This window comes from Cydia splendana, chromosome 3 (assembly GCF_910591565.1).
Source record: "Cydia splendana chromosome 3, ilCydSple1.2, whole genome shotgun sequence".
Taxonomy (NCBI): domain Eukaryota; kingdom Metazoa; phylum Arthropoda; class Insecta; order Lepidoptera; family Tortricidae; genus Cydia; species Cydia splendana.
Genome location: NC_085962.1, coordinates 13032487 through 13056727, shown reverse-complemented (window position 1 = coordinate 13056727; position 24241 = coordinate 13032487). Strand labels below are relative to the sequence as shown.

The 24241-nt window shown below is 39.0% G+C and overlaps 2 protein-coding genes across 4 annotated transcripts; one reads left to right on the top strand and one right to left on the bottom strand.

Annotated features, from left to right (window-relative positions):
* Positions 1-1288: 1288 nt before the first annotated feature.
* LOC134806853 (ubiquitin carboxyl-terminal hydrolase 46) lies at positions 1289-13898 on the bottom strand. Of its 3 annotated transcripts, XM_063780255.1 has the most exons (8): positions 13661-13898; positions 13404-13484; positions 11239-11455; positions 9893-9973; positions 9094-9293; positions 6632-6889; positions 2867-3010; positions 1289-1592 (listed from the first exon to the last, which is right to left on the bottom strand). In XM_063780255.1, exons 1-8 carry the CDS (start codon positions 13703-13705, stop codon positions 1482-1484), a joined length of 1137 nt encoding a protein of 378 aa, XP_063636325.1. In that variant the 5' UTR covers positions 13706-13898; the 3' UTR covers positions 1289-1481. The 3 variants fall into 3 exon arrangements, with proteins under 3 accessions (XP_063636325.1, XP_063636326.1, XP_063636327.1); XM_063780256.1 differs by lacking the exons at positions 1289-1592; positions 2867-3010 and adding an exon at positions 3236-3433 and having other exon boundaries at positions 13661-13897; XM_063780257.1 differs by lacking the exons at positions 1289-1592; positions 2867-3010 and adding an exon at positions 3236-3421 and having other exon boundaries at positions 13661-13897.
* Positions 13899-14559: 661 nt separating this feature from the next.
* Positions 14560-24094, top strand: LOC134789387 (calumenin-B). Its single transcript, XM_063760019.1, has 7 exons — positions 14560-14681; positions 15315-15531; positions 17502-17661; positions 18156-18282; positions 18642-18763; positions 21390-21502; positions 21914-24094. Exons 2-7 carry the CDS (start codon positions 15320-15322, stop codon positions 22137-22139), a joined length of 960 nt encoding a protein of 319 aa, XP_063616089.1. The 5' UTR covers positions 14560-14681; positions 15315-15319; the 3' UTR covers positions 22140-24094.
* The last annotated feature ends 147 nt before the right edge of the window (positions 24095-24241 follow it).

Sequence of the window (24241 nt, the reverse complement as noted above, 5' to 3'; positions counted from 1 at the left end):
CGTAGTGATTACATCTATGCTCTTTGGCAACGGCATGGTGATAACCGCCTAAATTGAATCGAAAATTCGGTTACGAGCAGTGGCGGATTTGCCCTAAGGCCAAGTAGGCCCGGGACTAGGGCGGCAAATTGTGACAAAAAATTCGCTGATGATAACAAGAATTAACTCAAAATGTAGTCAATATGATGGGTGCTGAGAAAGGGGCGGCTACAGGGCCTGGGGCCTAGGGTGGCAAAGACTGCAAATCCGCCACTGGTTCCGAGTAAGAAGGTAACTTAACACATTCAATACCACTAAGTGCTACGGGTTACGCTCGTAGCGCGTAGCCACGGTTTCGTCGTATGTAGCGCGTAGTCGCTACGAACAGTGTACCCGACAGTCGGGTTCTTGGTGTTGAATGTGTTAACGGTCACAGTAGAGATAAGAGCATGTCACTTACGTATTGCTGCGTCTCTGTCGCTTAAAGGCTAATGATTACAACTAAAGAAGTTCTATAACGTTCCTAAATTGAAGCGCTTACCTTGTGACAAATTGTTCAAGTTGCCTTTAGTCGCGCGTACGCGTAGCTCATAGGACAGTAATAAACTTTTCATATTATCATCCACTAGCTTTTGCCCGCGACTTCGTCTGCGTGGAATTAGTGACAGCAGCTAAAGTAGGTATAGCGCCTGGGTAATGCTAATAGCAATCATTCAATTCGCGCATTGCTTACTTCTATTATTAGGCAATTCATTAACTCTTTCAACTCCACCCTCCTTGGCACTCTCTTCAGGGATGATTTCCGACATAAAAACTCAAACTATTTCTATACCAAATTTCAATTATATCGGTTCAGCGGCTTAAGCGTGAAGAGGTAACATACACACAGACACACTTTCGCCTTTATAATATTAGTATGGATTTTGAGGGAGGGGGGCCTATTGTAATTCACGTTGTTTAAAAAAACTCAAATATACACTATAACCCAGCATTTCCCAAACTATGGGTCGCGAGTCAATATTGAGCGGGCCCTGAAACTAGTAGGGAATCTAATCGTTACCAATTGTTGAACGTCCCCTTTTTAAAACGGCTAAGAGGTGGGTACCGAATTTGGTAGTTTTTGTTAGGTGGGTCGGAGCCCAGTCAACTTTGGGAACCACTGCTATAGCCCCATAGTGGCATTAACCTGGTCGACCATACTCAATTCGGGTCACTGGCACTGCCCTTGATGAGTGATGACAGACTTCAAATATTATTTACTTATGTAGACCAAGTGAACTCCCCACAAATCCATAAAATAAAAATCAAATTTCAGATAATAATTTGAAATGAAATATATTTATTTACAAATGAAATCTAAAAGATGAATATCTCAATGTTTCGAATTGAACAATATTTCAATAATTTTATTATGCCCTTTCAACTTTAACAAACGAGGCATATTAAAGAACGTACTCGGCACTAACCTATTATATAATATAAATTAATTAAATTAGTTAAACTTAACAGCTAGCATCTCTAGATTGATAAAATAGTATATATCCCGTTTCTGACGATTTTTGTATATCTGAAGTTAGGCCGTAGAAGTCTTCTATAGCTGACGCGTCTATTTTCTGAAAAAAAAAGAGAGGGTTTTAGTAAGAATAGTATAATCTGACGTTGAGCAGTACCTACTCTTAAGATAGTGGATGTTACGCTACGCACTGAACAAGACGTAGTAGATATTACTGTTAAGGGTGTCCGCTAGCTGGCGTGGATGTACGGAGCGGGTTAAAGAAAAATAGTATACCTAAGCAACGCTAAGCGGACACCCTTACGGCTCGGCAACGACTTTGCGCGTCCGGCGACAGCGGCGGCGGTAACTATAGGTTTAAACGAAAGGTCCGATCGCTGTGTTGTACTCCAACCTATGGTTGCCGGTCGCGCAGTTGTGGCCGATCCGTTAGAGGTGAGTGAGACTTTTTTTACACTTATAAGTTTAGGTAGAGCTTACGCCATCCATAACACTGACATGCATACATATGTACCTACCTACAGTCAACGTCAAAGATATGTATATGTATACTTTTTTACCTTATTACAATTGTTGTTTCGTTTGGAAAAATAATGGATTGCCGGCGAAATAGTTATTGATATAAGGATACATGGATAGGATTTTTAATTTTCATCATCATATAACTTAAGAGCTTTGCTCTTGTCGGTGGAGTAATCGCCAATCTTTTCTCTTGAACCAGTCTTTTAATTTCCTCATACGACACATTTTTTTTCCAACATAAAAACAATATGTGACGTCCCATGGGTAAAGGTACCTTATGGCGGTTGGCGCTTACGACGCGTAGCAGCGTATTCGTATTGGAGCGTAGTGAATAAACCGCCAGCCGCCATAAGGTACCCGTTCCCGTGGAACGTCACATATTTAATTTGAGAACAAGTATAGTTCCCCCTAGTGACCCTAGAGTCACTGCAGTGTGGTACTCACATCGACTATATCGTTGTCGAACAGCAGCCAGAAGCCGTGGCTCTTGACGATGCTGATGTAGTGGCCGCGGTTGGGCCCGGAGCCGCAGTGCACCACAACGGCCACCAGGTCGTACAGCCGGTCCGGGTTCACCGCGTCGTCCGACTGCAATTTGAGAACAAGTAGTTCCCCCTAGAGTCACTACATATTACATAGAGTACTCACATCGACCATATCGTCGTCGAACAGCAGCCAGAAGCCGTGGCTCTTGACGATGCTGATGTAGTGGCCGCGGTTGGGGCCGGAGCCGCAGTGCACCACAACGGCCACCAGGTCGTACAGCCGGTCCGGGGTCACCGCGTCGTCCGACTGCAATTTGAGAACAAGTAGTTCCCCCTAGAGTCACTACATATTACATAGAGTACTCACATCGACCATATCGTCGTCGAACAGCAGCCAGAAGCCGTGGCTCTTGACGATGCTGATGTAGTGGCCGCGGTTGGGCCCGGAGCCGCAGTGCACCACGACGGCCACCAGGTCGTACAGCCGGTCCGGGTTCACCGCGTCGTCCGACTGCAATTTGAGAACAAGTGGTTCCCCCTAGAGTCACTACATACTACATAGAGTACTCACATCGACCATATCGTCGTCGAACAGCAGCCAGAAGCCGTGGCTCTTGACGATGCTGATGTAGTGGCCGCAGTTGGGCCCGGAGCCGCAGTGCACTACGACGGCCACCAGGTCGTACAACCGGTCCGGGTTCACCGCGTCGTCCGACTGCAATTTGAGAACAAGTAGTTCCCCCTAGAGACCCTAGTCATTACATAGAGTGGTACTCACATCGACCATGTCATCGTCGAACAGCAGCCAGAAGCCGTGGCTCTTGACGATGCTGATGTAGTGGCCGCGGTTGGGCCCGGAGCCGCAGTGCACCACAACGGCCACCAGGTCGTACAACCGGTCCGGGTTCACCGCGTCGTCCGACTGCAATTTGCTCTTTATTAAGGATAGAAGGAAGTTTTCTCGAGCGAATGGGCACACTGTTCAAATTTAAATATTGTTCCCGAATCCTAAGAGCCGGTACAGACGGACTGCAACTTGTATGGGAACTGCACGACGACGTCGCAGTTGGTGTGCAGTTCCCATACAACTTGCAGTCGGGTTGCAGTCCGTCTGTGTAGGCCCTGAATGTCCGCAGGCAGAAATATACCCGTTTTCCTGAACGTTTTTGATATGATAGGATAGTTGGAGAAAATAGAACAATTTATATTTCCCGGACAAGAGGATGAACATGACAATCCCATACATGTTTCTCTTACCCTAACTGGCCTTTATAGGCTTGTTATTGTTATTAAAGTCTTAAGATAATAAAGTATCAGATTTATCAATATCATACATGAAATATATAAGATAATTAAGTTTTTGGCAAAAATTTCATTTTTGGTACAAGCTTTTATCGCCGACTGTATTTTTTTCCACAGGCAACTAATACTCATCGAGACAATTCTAAAAACCCCAAACACAATTAGGTTTCGTTGTTTTATCACAGAGTTCCTATGGCCACCTCCGGTCTCCATCATCAGATCAGCTCGATGACACCATAATATTGCATTGTCACCCGACTTACGTATGTATGCAAGATTTCAGCTCAATCGGAAACCGGGAAGTGGATCAAATTTAACTTGCAAGATTTGATTACACACAGACAGACAGACAGACAACGGTCAGGTGAAACTAAATAAAAGCTTGTAAAAAATTATCTGTTCTCATTTCTATCAAATGGTAACTAAGAAGAATGACTTGACAGAAGTAGCTAATCATATTCTCCTAAGGCCCATCGTACAAGAAAATTTGATTTTAAATTGAATTTTAACTCAATAGTGTAAGGAATAAGGTTGAATTTCTTGTTTTAAAACCGACGTAAAGTAAACAAATGGAATGCAACTTTAGTTTCAATTGAAAATGGATTTAATTTTACTCAAGTTGTTCAAGGTACTAATTACCTCACAGAAACTAACCCATTGGTACTTGGTCAGCGAAATGCTATACATGGAAGTATTCTGTCCGCTCAATTATGACCCAACGCAAACTACCCCGCGATAGGCGGTACTTACACTTACAAACTGCTCGATTGGCAATCTCAATACCACCGAGATGACAGTCAGTGACAAATGGCTAAATTGATTTATAAAAACAACGTTTTCTTGTAATTAAAAATATATTCATGTGTCGTGAAGTGGTGCAGAAGTTATTTTAGTTCATACCAAGGACAGTGGAATCACTTTTCACTTGTAGTAAACAGATAACTTCAGTAGAATTTGGAAAAAAACATGACGATTTGTTTTCAATACTACCGTGCTAAGCTAAAACGTAACAACTGCATACGACTTTCGTAACAACATACGACTTTTTAAATTGCGAGGATAATAGGGATGGTGTTATGCTAAATGAAGTAGACTATTTTATTAACTTGTGTTTGGTTTGGGTATTTTCTATATAATTATAAATGTAGTAATAAATTCCTTCTTACAGATTTGTATTTACCTTTTTTATTTCATGAGATGGAGCTATAAAAAAACTACCTAGTTATTTCAAATTAATAATCAAATTTGGTATTGTCATTTTACTTTACTTTCCATTCAGATTCCCACAAGATGCTATTCGCAGAGAACTATGGAAAAAAGCTGTCCAATTAGAGAGACATGAAATTGAGTGGATGCCTGGCAAGATATCTAGAATATGTTCTATTCATGAGATATAACACGTGAGATAATAATCATACCCGGTCTCCTATATGTAGATACATTTTTCCTATCATGCTTTCACTGAATTAATTTAACAAATACACACATTATCTGAAAATGTTGATCATTTGAATCCACCCTCTACTGTCACATATATGTAGGTTCTCTCTCAAGCCATTTCCGTCAGTAGAAAAGAGCGGCAAACATATTAACTCACATTATAGACGGGTCTAACGCGAATTATATTCAATTACCTTGACCGACGTAAATCAGTTTCGTTTCGTATAATGTGAGTTAATATGTGTTCAAAACGCGAAAGTTTAAAATATTATAAGAGCGGCAAATTTACAAAATGTAAGCGCGCGAACGGCTGTGGTCCTATACAAAATTTTAATTTTGCACCTTTTTCTACTGACAGACTTGCTTGACCGGCTATATACATATAAAATATTCTGAACTGAAAGTGGGGATTTATTGTGACTCCGCCTGTTCAAATATTTTTGACCCGATTCGTGTACCCATGTAAATTTTGCAGACTGTATAGCCAGTCCGATTTCTAAGATCAAGTTCGCCATACATTTACTATGGCGTACTTGATCTTAGAAAAACGGACAGACTACACCTGAACGTGACTTCGCACTGCCATGCAGATTGATAATAAAATATACAAAATACTTATTATAGCGGAATACATTTATACAACAATGATATATTTACTTATGTTGAGTTAGTCTGTCATGTCATAACAACATTTTAACTAGTTATCTTTTAATCTGCATTAAATTATTATACGTGAATTATTTGACTGGTTCTTCACTGTATGGCATAAACCTATCCCTGTCCAAGTCATATTCCAATCAAATATGAACCGCGAACTCTCAGCGGCCAGTACGTACAGCAAGAAGGTTATTAGCGGATTAATGTCGCTGATTGGTAGTTATTGACATTATATGCATTTCATCTACACTTAGCTATGTACCATTAGTGTAATAAAGATGACTCTTATTTTGTTTACCAGCTTTGATTACAGGCTCTGTAAACGCGTCGTCTTATTTGAATGTAGGCGTAATTGTGTATGTGTCCGAGAATTTGAACGGTAATGTTCCTAAAGGCGGTATCCATGGTTATATATGATCGCAGTTGTTGGTACCCCAGAGATGCTAAAAGAAAAAGAGGCAGACAGATACTAAGGTGGGAAGATGATATAAAGAAGGTTGCTGGACCAGCTTGGAGTAGGGAAGCGCGGGAGAGAGAGCGCTGGAAGGTTTTAGAGGAGGCCTATGTCAGTGGACAAGCTAGAAATAATAAAAAAAAAATAGAGGAAATAGAATAAAACATGTAACTACACATAATATCTAGCAATAAAGGCTATCTTTATCTTTAATTAGTACCTTAGTGTACTATAAGGGCCTCAGGACAAGATGGGACTGGTAAAAAATAAAATACTAACCGTGTTAAATAACCTGAGCTCCAAGGGAAACACAACTCTATGTGACACTTTTATATGCCTATTATATTGCTCCATATATTTAAATCTCTTGAGGTGCAGCGCGAGTATGAGCGGTAGCTTCTTCACTCTCATCCTCTTCTGCGCCTCCTGGTAGCTGCTGCAGTTATCACACTTGAATTTGTTGTCGTTGCATAACGTTTCCGTGTCGCTGAAGCATTTTAGACAGTGCGTTATGCTTGTGTTCTGGCCTACGTCCACCTGGAATAATCGAAAATTTTATTTGATATTTAATATATTTATTTCGGATAACAAGATCCATACATTTCAATAGTTACATTACATATATAAATAACACAATAAATTAAATTAACTAAAACTAATTCTTAAGTAACTAAATTTGCCCAACAGCTCCTCTATGGTCCATGTGCATAGAGTTCCATTTGAGCACTATTGGACAATAAATAAAAAATATTGAAAATATGTTTTTCATCTCAGCAGCTCGAACAAGAGTACTTTGCTTCTTAAAAACAGTGAGCAAAATGCGATTTTGCTCACTGAGTGAGACAAAATGACATTCAAGTGACCTATATAGTCAAATGTCATTTCAACATGCGGGGTCTAATACAAGTTCGAAATACTTGGGTTCTATTATCTCTGTCCCTTTCACACTGTTAGCAAAAAGAAACAGACAAAAAAAAGTTAAAACGACATTCAACGGTATATTGACGGTTTATAATAGACCCCCGAAAACTTCAGACCGCATCGTTCCAAACCACGTACGAGTATGAATTCTTAATAATTAATAAATAAAAATAAAGTTTAAGATTTGATAAAAACTGATAAAATACTATATTTTAGGTATTTTATTGTACAATTAAAATAATGAACTCAAAAAATACACAGATTATCACGCAAAATTAATTATTTTACTTATTAGAATTTCTACCATAGTTGACAAATAGTACATATCCGCAATTCGGACCGTATATTAGAAAGTTTTTTTTTACAAAAAAAGAAGTTGTCGATTGAAGTGTCAGTTGATGTTCCATATTATTTCCATATTATTTTACTGAAATTTATTATTACGTTTTGTTTTTGTGTTCGATTGCGGTAATTAAACTTAATTGTTTGTATATCTTAACACTTTCGCAACGGGGCAAAAAACGGCGCACTACCCCAGAAACCGGTCGTCTATATCTACGTACAAAACAACCCGCTGGGCGGGTTGTCCGGCATCTGAGTAAAGTTTACGAGTGCCCGAGAGTCGGGTACGCGGTGTCGAATGTGTTAAGAAAACATGAGTAATAAAAATAAAATAAGTGATGAAGAAGGATTACATTTTGCAAGTTGTCTAATAGGTTGGTATGTTCTCACTGCTCCGATGAAAAATTTTGTGTACTACACGAGATCAAAGTTATTTACATCTCGTGCGCTTTTGAGTCCCTTACTACGCTCAAGATTCTAAATTAGATTCACTCGCTACGCTCGTGAATCTATTATAGAATCTTTCGCTTGCACGGGACTCAAAATAAGCACTCGAAGAAATATCAAACTTTGATCTCTTGTTGTACAAATAACTATAGACAAGAATTGTGTTGTACTTTTCTATGTATATCGCAGTTTTGGTATAAAAAAAAAAAACCGGGCAAGTGCGAGTCGGACTCGCGCGCGAAGGGTTCCGTACCATAATGCAAAAAAAAAAAAAAACAAAAAAAAAGCAAAAAAAAAAAACGGTCACCCATCCAAATACTGACCACTCCCGACGTTGCTTAACTTTGGTCAAAAATCACGTTTGTTGTATGGGAGCCCCATTTAAATCTTTATTTTATTCTTTTTTTAGTATTTGTTGTTATAGCGGCAACAGAAATACATCATCTGTGAAAATTTCAACTGTCTAGCTATCACGGTTCGTGAGATACAGCCTGGTGACAGACGGACGGACGGACGGACGGACGGACGGACGGACGGACAGCGAAGTCTTAGTAATAGGGTCCCGTTTTACCCTTTGGGTACGGAACCCTAAAAATGATTTTTGAGCGGACTAATATAATCATATCTAGCACTAAAATAAATCGTTAGAACTATAAAGAAAGACACAACAAGGCTCGACTTACGCGTGATAAACTTACAATAAAATGAAAGATTCCTCTGTCCTCCCGAGTCCGAACTGTCCGAAACGCCCTTATAAAGAACTTAATTTTAACTTACGGTTTAAAATACAAAAACAAAACTATAAAGCTTCTTTGTGTTAGGCGGCTATAATTACTTTACTTCATAGCAGCAGGTGAGGTAATGTTAGTTCTTTCTTACCAAGTTACCGCTGAGCATCTATCTCATTTCTCAAACAGCCTGCCTCGCTCATAACATCTGTTTATAGATCTCAAGCTTCATGCCACAACACAAGCCTGACTGCATACTCTAGGACTAGGTTGATGGTCCCAAAAATATTTATTTATAAGTACCTGCAGGTCGAAAAAATGCTCGTCCTTACTGCTAACAGTCTCACAGTTGAGACAGCGGGTCTCGCTCGTGAGCGTGCCCTGGAATATTTCGTGGACCCACGTCGGGTCACCGCCGCCCGGCGCCGTGCTTGTGCCGTTGCATGTCACGCTCTCGCCCGAGGCGTTCTTCTGAACTTTTAGAGTGCTCTGGTTACGTTCAGCTGGAAGAATAATTGTGCAAATTAATTCGTGCAAGTAATATTATGAGACTAAGAATCGGTTGCACCAAATCGCCTGCTACCGTAAAACGTTCGTAACATTTTATTGTATGGAAATATTCATAGGTCTCTGCTGAGTGGTGTTGATCAGTCTGTCAAGTGTGGTTGGTGCAACTGGCCCTTAGTGTTGAAAAGATTAGGGGTAGTCCGGGAGACTTGCCTAGGCGGGAAAACAGGGGAAACTTGAACCATTTCATAAAAAAAGTGACAAAACTAAGTTTTTTTAATCAGCAATTCAATTTATTTATTTAATCGTATGGCATGTAAGAATCACAAATAAATCTAAAATACATCAGATATGGCACAAATTTATATCCTGGTTCTGAGCCATTAAGCTGCGTCAGAAGTGAGTGAGAGTGGGTCATCGGGGCTTCCAGAGAGGGCTCTGAGGGGGCACTCCTGTACTATTTGTTGGACAGTTGATCCAGCCACAAGCAATTAATATCAGTAATATCACCTAATAAACTACCAAATTTGAGAGGGATGTGGCTCTCAAAATGTTAAGTAAAGTACTTATCTTAAAAATCAGCATTGCTACATACCTAGAATAATTTCATTTATATGATTGATAAGGAAGTTTAAAAACTCATGGGCATCTTGTTGCATGTAGTTATCGAATTCCTCTGGAAATAAAAACAATCATTATTTCTATTTACAAAAATAAACGCAATCACTTTATACTCTTTATAGTCCATAAGGTCTAATAACCAGCAGGAGATTTTTTGGTCAAGTGATTCCCAGGCTTACGGTTTAAGGTCCCACTTTATGGTTAAGGTAGATATTTAATAAAGCTTCATGAATGTCAGCTGCCGCTCCGTCGGGGGGTTGCCGAAATAGAAAAGACATAGAAAATTTAATGCACAGACAAACATGCATGGGATTTTTTTAAATCTCGAAATTCATTGCAATTTAGTACAAGAATCCTGAGGACCTGAGGGAAGGAGAGTCGTTTAACGAATTATACACGGACATTGTTGCCGGCCGTGTCTAGTATGTACTAGCTTTAAGAATCAAATTTGTTGGCAGCTTTTTTTCTGTGCGTGGTAACACAATACTATTAAATATATGTATTATGAGTATGAGTAATTGAGTGTGTGCATTAAGTTACAGTAAACCCCACTGAGTATATTTTGAATGAGTAGGTAGTCAATAACCATATAAAGAATGTCACAGAAGAGATGGTTTTTAGTTTTTAGGTACGAGTATTTGCAAGTAAAGCCGGCTTCAGTGACATTTAAAGATCGTAACTTATCCTCGTGCCAACCAATGTACCTACATTAAAACATACACTCAGTTTCAATGGAATTTCAACTTTCATAGACAGGGGTTGTGCACAAATCACGCGCGGTGTTTTCGGCTACTTTTTGATCCCTCCTCCCCCTTGGTGATATTTGGTGAGGTTTTTGGCTACCCCCTCCCCCCACACAACCTTACGTGTATTTTTTTGATTTTTTTTCATTCGACCTTATTTTAAGATAAATAGCATTGTATATAGAAAATCTTGTTTATTTTTCTATTTCCGTTAAATAGACTCGCTATTTTGAAGTGCAGAGTGAAGATTTATGTTTAACGAAACCGAGAAAAAGTATCTACACATATGGTAGGTTCTTTTTCTTAGTTTCGTTCACTGTAGAAAAATACACGTGAGGTTTCCTTATTACCCCCCCTCCCCCAACGTGATCTATCGTGATTTTTTCGTGACCCCCCCTCCCCCTATCGAACCTCGCGTGATTTGTGCACAAGCCCACACAAAGTACCTACCACTACTTACTTTTGTTTCATAAAATTTTAGAAACAATGTACAACTAAACCCAATTAAAAGTACAACTAGATTCAAACTTGGTTAGCTATAATTTTGCATAGTGGGCAACATGGTAACAAAACTCACCTTTCTCCTTCCTAAGCCTTGCAATAAATTTCTTTGGAGCTATTGAACCAACTTTCTTCTTCTGCGTGGCAATACTGTAGAAAAGGTCTGCTAAACAGGAGAGCAGCGTCTCCTTGGTGCGCTTGTTCTTTGCCTTGTATTCCAGCACCTTCTCTCTGAATGGACGGCAGAAGTATAGGGCTTGCAACACAGAGTTGCTGTAGCAAGTGTTGCCAAACTGAAAATAAAGTGAATCTTTTTAATCATGGTTCAATATGAAGATCACCCATTATTCGAAATCATTTTTAATTAAGCATATTGCATATACTTATTTTAACAATAAGGCTTATTACAAACTATTTAAAGGTTGATATGATAATATGTAAATAGTATAGATTAATATTATTATACCAGGGTTATGTGATAAGTGATAATGATAACTGATAATAATGATGATAATGATTTTTGACTTGAACAAGTTATAACTTTGGAATACTTAATTATTACATGACGTAGGAGGAAACGGGGTCATTTGAAGCATGATTTTTGGATGCAGGGGGGGAGGGGTCAAAAATCGTCAAAAATCAATGACGTAATTTATGGACAGCCCTCTAGCTATGGTACAACTAACAGGAAGAGTTGTGATTTTGTGTCTATGTTTGTATTCTTGGTATCAAAACAATATACACTTGCTAGTTATCTAACACCCCAAAAATGTGGCAGATATATATAAAAAAAATTATATCTCGTCTTTTTTTAGTTTTGCTTTTCACACTTCTATAATGCCTCTTACTTTATATTGTTGCTAACTATGACTCACACTTTTTTCAAGCAGTGCTCAAATACGAAAAAATATCCATGGATCTTTATTATATTTAATAAGCAAACGCAAGCAATAAAGTGGGTAATGTAATAGAAAATAATAAAGACTCATTCCTTTTAAAATGTAACTGGTATTATAAAATCTTATTAGAATTTATCATCTGATATAGGAATGCTTATCAGTGACATGACATCAGTGATATCTTGATTAAAGAAAATAAGAATTGGCAAGATATTAAATGAGTAAGTACTTAAAACCCGGTAGATTTGTATGGATGGCTAATTCCAGATCTAGAACCAGAGGGATCTCAGGTATAACATGGATGCAGATAGTACAGGTAGTAGTAGATCCTATATGCAATTAAGCAACTGTCAAATTTAATGAGTTTGTACTAGTGACCCAAAAGACTCAAGCCCTGTGAGTTCTTTTTTAGGGCTCACCTCATCTCTTGATACCTAAAAGGCTAAAAGCCTTTTTTATTTAATTAGTAAAATAGGCTTTTAGCCTTTTAGGCGTCAAGAGATGAGGCGAGCCCTAAAAAAGAGCTCACAGGGCTCGAGTCTTTTGGATCACTAGTTTGTACATATCTTTTTACACTCCACAAATATTCACCTGTTATTTAGTATTTGGCTAAATGCTGCATAGTATTTTACCAAAGAGCTATTAATGAAATAAAATGTACAGTTGAAAATACCTATTTAATGTAAGGTCAATGTGGCTAATTCTGTCATAGGGACTATTGGAGCATATATATATTTCTTTGATTTTCAATTGAAAAAAAAAAAACCATTTGCTTTTGATTGCTGAAGCTGAAACTAAAAGCAATTGCTGCTTTGTTGATGAAATTATCAATTTTGATTGTTGTTTGAGAAAAACGCTAGTGGACAGAATAAACCCTATGACGGAATTAGCCACATTGACCTTAATCACAACATTATTACATTAAATACCTACTTAAAATCAAGTGGGAAATTGTGAGTACTTGACAGCAATATGATTGCATATTACCTCATAAGTTATTTTGGCTTCATTCTTAGTACTATAAGAATACACTACTAGATACTGATAGGCAAAAGTTAATCACAGTGAATATCATCTACTCTAGGCAAATGGTTTTTTGCAAAATCCAGAGGCATTTCTAACAATGGCTATGTCTACATATTAAAGAATTCAACTACAGAGGGATTTTACACATTTTCTAATTAGTTATTGTAATCTTGTATACTTAACTAGCATACAAATCACCTTCAGTTTGAGTAATGAAAATATCAAATTTCAGATAGTGAAATGCAAATTAGTAACAAAATGTATGCATACTTAGGTATGAGACATTACATGCTACATGAAACATTAATATACTTACATTGACTAAACCAAAGTAATGTTCATTCGGTGGGAACTGTTCTGAACCAATATCTCTTTCCAACTGCGATATATTTGCGCCCTGAAAATTATCAAACATTATGCCGAATCTTATAAGTTCAATGAAAGGTGAGAGAAAATGCCAAATTTATTTAGGTTCAGTATTACTACAGTCACCGAAAAAACGATCCAGATTAAAGTTTAAGAGTTTACAGCAATTAAAAGAAGCATAAAATAGTAATTAACCGTGTTTCTCACCATTCTCTGTTGGAAATTAAGGCCGAGATCCTGACATATTGACATTTGCAATCCGTTTTTAGCAACTTATAACCCAAATATGCGTTTAATGCAGTCTTTAAACGATTAATTAACGACTAAGTAGTTGTATTATTCAGAAACATAATTAAAATTTCTTTGGAACTAAAAATTAGGCAAAAGTGGCTAATCGTACAACACACATGACAGTTCCTCGGCGGCTGGCATTTACCACATGACCAGAGACAATAAGTACAGAAAAGACAGACACAAAATGCATGAGAACAACACCTATGTCTATGGTATACTAATGTTGCCATAAGTTCCATCATGGTTTTCCTTTGTTGCACCTTGCCTCTTTGGCATCTTTGCCTCTGTACTGCTCTCAGAGCAGTGCAATGTGCAATGTAACATATTTGTGTATTTACTTATACTGGTCAATAAAGAGTTAATACAAATAATACATACGTACTCTAAAATGCACTTTTTACTTCGTAGAAAGCAAATATACTCATTTAGGAATAGGAATCAACGATAAAGGTCATGATAATAAAATTAAAGAATTATCATGCTCCTTTTCCTTTAATTTAGGGGAATTATGCACTGCTGGCAGCACTCGGTTTGACAGAAGCATCCACAACCACGTTCAAATACTATACGTTTAATACACATTTATAAATTTAGAAATGTCATAGTTTTTTAAAACTTGCACTACAAATTAATAACAAATATTGAAATACTAAACAGTACACAAAAAATATATTGTTTCTTGCGGTATTGTTGAATTTGGCTTGTTAGGAAACACTAAAACGTTTTATTTTGACATTTTGTTTAAACAAAATATATCTGTACTGAACGAGCTTTTATCTCAAGTCTGCACGATTGGCATCCTCATCTCCCGATAATATCCTACTCAACGCCGCCCTCGCCGGCTGTTTATTGTCTCATCTAGCGGAAACGGAACGGGATAGTTGGACGTTGCTACGTGGCCTGCATTGACGTGGCAATTTCAGTTTACAGGCAAGTATTCTGGAGCATTTGAATTTAAAAGCAGCATCAATCATAATTTAGCAAATTAGGTGGGTGTAAAAGTCTAGAAGCAAATAATTGTTTGATTGTGGTAACTGTTTTCGATTTGGTTATTCATTAATATATTGAGTTCACAAATTCAAACAAAATTATTTATTTTGTTTTAATGTGCATTTATAAGTAAAACCTTCCAGCTTTTTGAAGACCAGGTACACCAGGTGTGTACTTACTCAATATATACTTACTAAAACAAACCCTTTTGGTGCTTGATACATTGAATATTGCCATAAAGTTGAATGGAAGTGGTTTGTGTTTGTAGTAGAATTATAGTGCTGAAAATAAAGACATATGTTAAGTTTTAGAGATAGAGATCTTTAATTGCATCTAAGTACAATTACATTAACATTTTGAAATGTAAAGTAACATGTATTTTTGGTTTTTATAATTTCAAGTCCTATAATATTCTATAACTTGTCTTATAATATAAAAAAAATAAAAAAGTTTTATAATAAAAATTATTCATTAAACTTTTTAAAGTTTATTATGCCAAAATAACTGAGAAGTCAGTTCTGGTAATACAAAAGAAGTAGTAATCAATAATAGAAGAGTTATTATCTTAAAATTCCAGTTAAAATGCTGACCTCCCTATTTGTGCTGCTGGCCGTGACGGCAGCATGTGCCGGGGTACCAGAGGACACCAAACGGATGATGGACAAGCTCTCAGATGCGGAGCACTTTAAGAATGAACATCACAACAAGCAGTTCGACCATGAGGCATTCCTTGGAGAGGACCAGGCCAAGACCTTTGATCAGTTGCCCCCAGAAGAGAGCAAAAGGAGACTTGGGTATGTTTATTTTTATTTGGGAATTATGTTACATTAACTTGTTGGTCCCCCACTAGCCCAATGCGGATTGGGGACTTCACAAGTTCACATACACCTATAGCCCAAGCCCTCTCGCGCATGAGAGGAGGCCTGTGCCTAGCAGTGGGACGTATATAGTCTGAATTATTATTATTAACTTGTTGGTATTTTGAAAGATTTTTTTCATATTTGTGTGATTTACATGTAATATTTTTTTATTACTTAATTCCAGCATTTAAAAATGGTAAGATTACTTGTATTTTCAAAGCTTAATAGGCAAATAACTGTATATTGTTCTAACAAATGTCTAAATGAGAGTTGGATTTGCGCTCTTCATGATTCCATACCATCAGACTATTTTTAACAATGTTTTCATTTCCTTAAGACCAACTCTTGCTTGACTGGTTTTTGTTATTGGTAGTTAAAGTGAGAATAGACAAACGCACTGAAAAACAATCTATATCCTATACCAGTTTCTGAGATAGACAGACAGACAGATAGATGGACAGCGCAAGCTTAATAATTTGGTTCTGATTACCACTCCTAGGGGTACAGAATGCTGAAAATTTACAAAGTTTAATTTGATAGACATGAAATGATGAAGATATGAAAAAAATTGTTACCAAGCAAACAGAAATAAGCAAGGCCTGTATTATTAGATTGTGTAGGAAAACCAGTGACAACCAGTCTGGCCTAGTGGGTAGTGACCCTGCCTATGAAGCCGATGGTTCCGAGTTCGAATCCTGGTGAGGGCATTTATTTGTATGATGATACAGATATTTGTTCCTGAGTCATGGTTGTTTTCTATGTATGTAAGTATTTATATATTATATATATATCGTTGTCTGAGTACCCACAACACAAGCTTTCTTGAGCTACCCGTGGTGGGGCTTAGTCAATTTGCGTAAAAATGTCCTATAATATTTATTTATTTGTTCACTCTGTGCAAAATTGCAGGGAGTAAGCCAGAGAAAAAAAAAAAAAAATTATTTATCTATTTATTTAAAACACATTTCATGTTGTCATAACACATAATTGTCTTATTCACAAAAACTTGACAAGCCTCAATTAGTTAATTTATGTTTTATCTCTTCCTTATATGTTTTATCTTTTCTTTTTTTTCTGGCTTATGCCAGGATGACTGAATAAGACAAACAATTAATAGCAAATTGAGGCTTGTAGCGCGTTAATAAATAATGCCGTAAGTATTGTTTTTACAAACAGCTTAATTTTAAAACAGTCGAATAAGGTTTAATGAACTGACACCAGCTGAACCAACTGACATCATTATCTAAACTTCGTCGCCGAGTCGTTAACCTATTGTTCCAATTTAAAGGATAAACGGCAATTTTCTTAGAAGCCCGGCAAAGATGCACATGTTTATTTTAAGTGTGACGTTTAAGACCACTCTCTCTCTCTTCCTCTCTGTAATCATATCTGTCGTATCTTCTCGCTCGCGGAGATAAGCACGTTGATAGATTATCTTTACTCTGGATATTTGAGTAGGATAATGAATAATGAACTACTGTTGCTGTAAATAGCAAATTCATTTTAATCGTCATAGAATGAATTAGAAAAACTACAGTGCATGGCCGCTGTATTTTGAGGTCATAATTTATCTGTGGTTCAAAACTGATATTAAATTCGTGCTTTCACACAGTGCAAGTTGTGAGAGCGTGGGTTATGTCACAGTTGGCAAAGCCGAACACCAACCAATTTATGTTGCGTGTCCACCACTCCGTGTGCGAAGGGCCGTAGTAAGGCCTCAGGCCAGTTACTTCTAATTGACAGAAAATAGCTGGCCCCTTGAGATTTCAACTATCCAGGTTTCACTGTATCATGGTCTTTCTTTTTGGTCCTGCAAAGCAAAAACAAAAACTATCAAATCCAATGTTCTTATATTTGTTCGTAGTGTTTGAATAAATGTTAAAATGTCAATGTTCTGATTCCAGCCTGATCGTAGACAAGATAGACGTGGACGGTGACGGGTTCGTGACCCTCGTGGAGCTGAAGGACTGGATCCGGTACACGCAGAAGCGGTACATCGAGGAGGATGTGGAACGCCACTGGAGGCAGCACAACCCGCAGGGTGCCGAGACCATTCCTTGGGAGGTATGTTGATGAAATTAATGTTGTACTTAGTAGTAAAATCAAAACTCCAAGAAGTACTTATTATCGTATTAGAGGAGGCCTACAAATGCTACGCATTCAGGCAGTTTGTTTGGGCGTAGGTAATCGTTTTTTTTTGCTGTAAACAGTCTCATTCTATCTTGCCAACAGCCATATTTTACCGTGCGAGCACGAAGGTCTCTTTGTCAGCTTGTTCAAAAATGTATTTGTATGTCTGTCCGGATGTTTGCCTCTCCAGGACACAATTTTCAACCGATTCTCGTAAAAATCATAGATTTTTTTATCGATTTAGTTTTTGGAAATATATATTTAAAAACGGCGGAACTATGGGCGTTGGCGAAGTCTATAAATTCATACGTGACACTCCCATGGTCCGCGGGCGCCGGGTGACGCAACACAGCGGGTGTGAAGCGTGCGGGGCGGGGCCGCCAGCCCCTCGTAGTCGCCGTGTATGAGCCTCTGGTTAATCATTTCAGACGTACCAGAAAAACGTGTACGGGTTCATGGAGGAAATGTCGCCGGCGGAGCTCTCGGCACCGAACAGCGAAGGCTTCACGTACTCCAACCTGCGCAAGCGGGACCGCAGGCGCTGGACTTACGCTGGTGCGTCAACAGATAATCTTAATTCCTTCCAATAATGTCAATAAGTCAAAATACGCTCTTTGATTCATTCATTCTATTATCCTCCTAAGGCCCAGTTTCCATTTGTATGGAAATGAAAAATCCAAAATTTGCCACTGCATATTGAACATATACTGTAAAAAATAGAGTTGATTATGCTTTGTATAAAAATTGAACGAAACAAAACAAATGCAACTCTGGTCCAATTGGATATGATTTAAATTGCATCGAACTGAATAAGTACTTTACTTAGGATCTTGGGCCTTACGAGGTTATGTCTTTGAAATCATAGTAATGTAAGAAATTAAAATAAACTTAAGGGTGAGTTGTCCACATTTCAGACGGGGATTCGGACGACGCGCTGAACCGCACGGAGTTCGCGTCGTTCCTGCACCCCGAGGACCACCCCAACATGCGGGACATCGTCGTGCTGGAGACGCTAGAGGACATCGACAAGGACAAGGTGCGTACCGTTATCCACAATGTTAACCCTTTACCAGGACAGTTCAAAAATGACAATCGAATGTCAGTCTTACATGAAAATAAAACACATATTTGAAGTGCCGTATGTGGGAAATATATCGGTACTACTACGACGCGCTGAACCGCACGGAGTTCGCGTCGTTCCTGCACCCCGAGGACCACCCCAACATGCGGGACATCGTCGTGCTGGAGACGCTAGAGGACATCGACAAGGACAAGTTACGTACCGTTATCAACAATGTTAACCCTTTACCAGGACAGTTAAAAAATGACAATAAATAAATAAATAATAAATATTATAGGACATTTTTTACACAAATCGACTAAGCCCCACGGTAAGCTCAAGAAGGCTTGTGTTGTGGGTACTCAGACAACGATATATATAATATATAAATACTTAAATACATAGAAAACAACCATGACTCAGGAACAAATATCTGTATCATCATACAAATAAATGCCCTTACCGGGATTCGAACCCGGGACCATCGGCTTCGTAGGCAGGGTCACTACCCACTAGGCCAGACCGGTCGTCAAAACAATCGAATGTCAGTCTTACTCATCGAAAATAGAACATATGTTTGAAGTGCCGTATGTGGAAAATATATCGGTACTACTACGACGCGCTGAACCGTACGGAGTTCGCGTCGTTCCTGCACCCCGAGGACCACCCCAACATGCGGGACATCGTCGTGCTGGAGACGCTAGAGGACATCGACAAGGACAAGGTGCGTACCGTTATCCACAATGTTAACCCTTTACCAGGACAGTTCAAAAATGACAATCGAATGTCAGTCTTACATGAAAATAGAACACATGTTTGAAGTGGCGTATGTGGGAAATATATCGGTACTACTACGACGCGCTGAACCGCACGGAGTTCGCGTCGTTCCTGCACCCCGAGGACCACCCCAACATGCGGGACATCGTCGTGCTGGAGACGCTAGAGGACATCGACAAAGACAAGTTACGTACTGTTATCAACAATGTTAACCCTTTACCAGGACAGTTAAAAAATGACAATAAATAAATAAATAATAAATATTATAGGACATTTTTTACACAAATCGACTAAGCCCCACGGTAAGCTCAAGAAGGCTTGTGTTGTGGGTACTCAGACAACGATATATATAATATATAAATACTTAAATACGTAGAAAACAACCATGACTCAGGAACAAATATCTGTATCATCATACAAATAAATGCCCTTACCGGGATTCGAACCCGGGACCATCGGCTTCGTAGGCAGGGTCACTACCCACTAGGCCAGACCCGTCGTCAAAACAATCGAATGTCAGTCTTACTCATCGAAAATAGAACATATGTTTGAAGTGCCGTATGTGGAAAATATATCGGTACTACTACGACGCGCTGAACCGTACGGAGTTCGCGTCGTTCCTGCACCCCGAGGACCACCCCAACATGCGGGACATCGTCGTGCTGGAGACGCTAGAGGACATCGACAAGGACAAGGTGCGTACCGTTATCCACAATGTTAACCCTTTACCAGGATAGTTAAAAAATGACAATCGAATGTCAGTCTTACATGAAAATAGAACACATGTTTGAAGTGGCGTATGTGGGAAATATATCGGTACTACTACGACGCGCTGAACCGCACGGAGTTCGCGTCGTTCCTGCACCCCGAGGACCACCCCAACATGCGGGACATCGTCGTGCTGGAGACGCTAGAGGACATCGACAAGGACAAGGTGCGTACCGTTATCCACAATGTTAACCCTTTACCAGGACAGTTAAAAAATGACAATCGAATGTCAGTCTTACATGAAAATAGAACACATGTTTGAAGTGGCGTATGTGGGAAATATATCGGTACTACTACGACGCGCTGAACCGCACGGAGTTCGCGTCGTTCCTGCACCCCGAGGACCACCCCAACATGCGGGACATCGTCGTGCTGAAGACGCTAGAGGACATCGACAAGGACAAGGTGCGTACCGTTATCCACAATGTTAACCCTTTACCAGGACAGTTCAAAAATGACAATCGAATGTCAGTCTTACTTATTGAAAATAGAACACATGTTTGAAGTAGGTACCGTATGTGGGAAATATATATCCCTCAGCCTGGTAAAGAGTTAACTGACCATTCGTAAATCCTATAGTAACGACATAAGGGCGTTTTCATTTTAACTTGTACTTTAAAGAGCGACTTAAGTCGTGTTCCAGGAACGTCTAACCGTCACATTCCTGACAAAATTCATGGGATTTGCTAACCGGCCGTTAATGGTACACAGTTAAGTGAAAATGCCCATTAAGCCGTGATTTAGGATGGCTTCAGACTAGCGTATTTTTCTCGTTACGAGCTTACACGCGCATTTTATCTCCGTACATTTGGTTTTTACAAACTAGCTTACACGTTTGTGTTTTAAAACGCTAGTCTGAAACCGCACTTAGACCTTGCAAATCTCCAAGTCGTGTAGTTGATTAGAAGTGCCGTGCAGCGATAGGCTTGTATAGCCATAGGCGGAAATGCATTGGCCGTCTCAACCGCTCTTGACACAGCGTTGCAACAATCATGCGTCAGGGATGCAGTGGCCATTGATGATGTCGTTTTAAAGTACGGTATTTTATTTGTTATAGGACGGCAAAGTGTCCTTGGATGAGTACATCGGCGACATGTACCAGGCTGAGGAGGGCGAGGAGGAGGAGCCTGACTGGGTCAAACAGGAGAGGGAGCAGTTTGCAGGCTACAGGTCAGTTGGTCATTTCTATTCTGTGCAGTGCAGGCAAGAGAGAACTAGAACGTTCTTTCGCCTGACGTTGACGTCGTAATTGTTCGCAATTCGTTGACACAGGATTGTCAATGTGCAACGGGTAAAGAAATAGTTATTTACGATACAAGTGCGGAAAGTAGGAAATTCGCAACGAGTGGTGATAAATTAAAACACAACCGGAGTGTTTTATATCGACACGAGTTGCGAATTACCTATTCGACGTGTATCGTACAATACAACGTTTTACAGTACATATGGCTGTTTAAATTTTCGACATAGGCACGGAAAGCGCTTATTGCCGCACTAGTGCGGGAAAGTAGCACCATATGTACTGTAAAAGTAAATATTAGCGAGATTGCGCGATCGATTGACGGCCGTTGGTCTTTCCAGAGACACAGACAAAGACGGGTACATGGACGCGGACGAGGTGAAGGAGTGGATCGCGCCGCCGTCGTTCGACCACGCGGAGGCGGAGGCGCGCCACCTGGTGTTCGAGGCGGACGCCGACGCCGACGAGCGTCTCTCCAAGCCCGAGGTGCTGGACAAGTACGACCTGTTCGTCGGCTCGCAGGCCACCGACTTCGGCGAGGCGCTCGCCAGGCACGACGAGTTCTAGGCCCGTCCCTACTCCCAACCGAGGGCCTGGAAACGGTCTGCAGTATCTGATCTAAATTATATTGACTGTGGCTCTAGTGACCGTCGAGATATTACTATAGACAAGCCCCGACAATGAAATTGTCGCAATCGCAACCTGTACCTCGCTAACAAAACGTCGTAAGCGCCGTAAAACTCATGGCACGTACGCGTTTAGGTCGCGAGACTCACGCTCCGCTTCTATGGTTTGTTGTCAAAACAACATCAACTCAATGTGCAAAATACTGGTTCTGTGTGCCGGTTGTATAGGTTAATAATACATAATAGTACAATGCTAGTGAAGCGTGTAAGTTTCATACGAGTTATATGAAATCTGTACATCTTTTCGCTAGAGCCACATCGTCAATTTGGTATGTATTTGGCACAACTGTAAGTTACTCGTTAGGTAAGTTGGTAATGCGAAGCAGTACAGAAGAAGCGTGATTTTTTTTTTCTTAAAAAATTATAAAATTGTAACATTTCTAGGAAAATTCCATTTAACACTAAAGTATTTGAACAAATTAAATTATTTCGGAAAAATATTCATTTCAAAAAATATTTCTTTTCAGCGCCATCTCTCTCGCTAACTCGGTATCACATGAGTGATCTAGTTAGAAGGTCCGACCCATACTGTTCTACCTTAGAGATGGCCAGGGGGCGCCATAAGCCTTCAGTAAGAAGTGCATATACTTGGAAAATTTGACCTATGCAGCTGTGGCCCGGTGGCCGAGTGGCTTAGGCACCTGCCACGATAGCAGAGGACGCTGGTTCGATTCCAGCCTGGGGCACTAGAGGCCTTGGTCACTTTTTCTTAGTATATGACATTTATTTCAGTTTATAAATTCCATTTAATCCGACTAATTGCCTGTTATTATGTTTATATACTTACAGTGGCACTATACTATAACTTAAGTGCCAATTTCAATTAGTAAATTTGTTTAAATCCAGTGTTGCGTAATAAATTGTGATCGTAGATGTGTTGAGACTTGCAAACGAAAGATTAATAATTATGATTAACATTATATCTCACGGATAAAATGTTAAATAAAAACACTAAAGTACAAGCAACTTCAAATGCAGCGGTTTTTTGCAGCTAATACTTACTGCTTTATTGGATCTATGCTGATGTTTCGGGCATCGTTCTGGCTTGGGGAGTGCTGCAACGTAGCTGCAAAGAGTCACTGTGTGCTATGACGTTTTAGACATACTTAAAATTATTTCAAAAGGCAGTTAAAAGGGCAACTTGTTCCTATACGCTTAAGACGAAAGTGGAGGACCCGCGCGAAGTCGCCTTTTCATAGAAACGTAGAATTTAGTAGTATTAAGAGGAAAGGGGACGGCCGTTTCTCCATACAAACGTAGTTCTCATTTTCCTCTCTGGATATTAACATAATTGAAAATATTTTGACACAATTTGTTGTATAGATCTATGCCCAAACGTTTGATTTTTTAGAGTTAGAGGAGCATTTAAAAATTTGTACGAAATCTGTTTTTCGCTCCTAATTTTTACCATAGTAAAACAATCGAAAAAGTCAAACGCAGGGACATAGCTATGGTTAGTATACATCCAATTATGTTGTAAAAATATTTTCCATAATGTCAATATCCACAGGGGAAAATGGGGAAGGACTACGTTTGTATGGAGAAACGGCCGTCCCCTTTCCTCTTAATACTACTAAATTATAATCCATTCCATTTTGGCAATCTCAATCTCATATACAGTACTTACTACATGTATTTTTATAATCATGACTGCCATATTTTTCTACTTGGCTCTAATATAGATGTAAGTTTAGATTTAGTTCAAAACCAAAGTTCTGTTACTTTTCTAATAGATTTCTTTCCATATTCTAATGTGATTCTGTTCTATTTTATGTATTGTGAGTCTCAATATCTATTCATGGTACATGTATGTAATTTCCTATTTTGTGATAATGGTAAAATATGCATTTATCGTATTAATTTCAAGCTCTTAGCTAAATAATATATTGTTAAGTTTTTATTAATTAAATAACTGATGTTGTATTCTGTAAGTCGGTTCACTAATAATGTAATAATTTCAGTTCTGTACTTTCAGAAAATAAA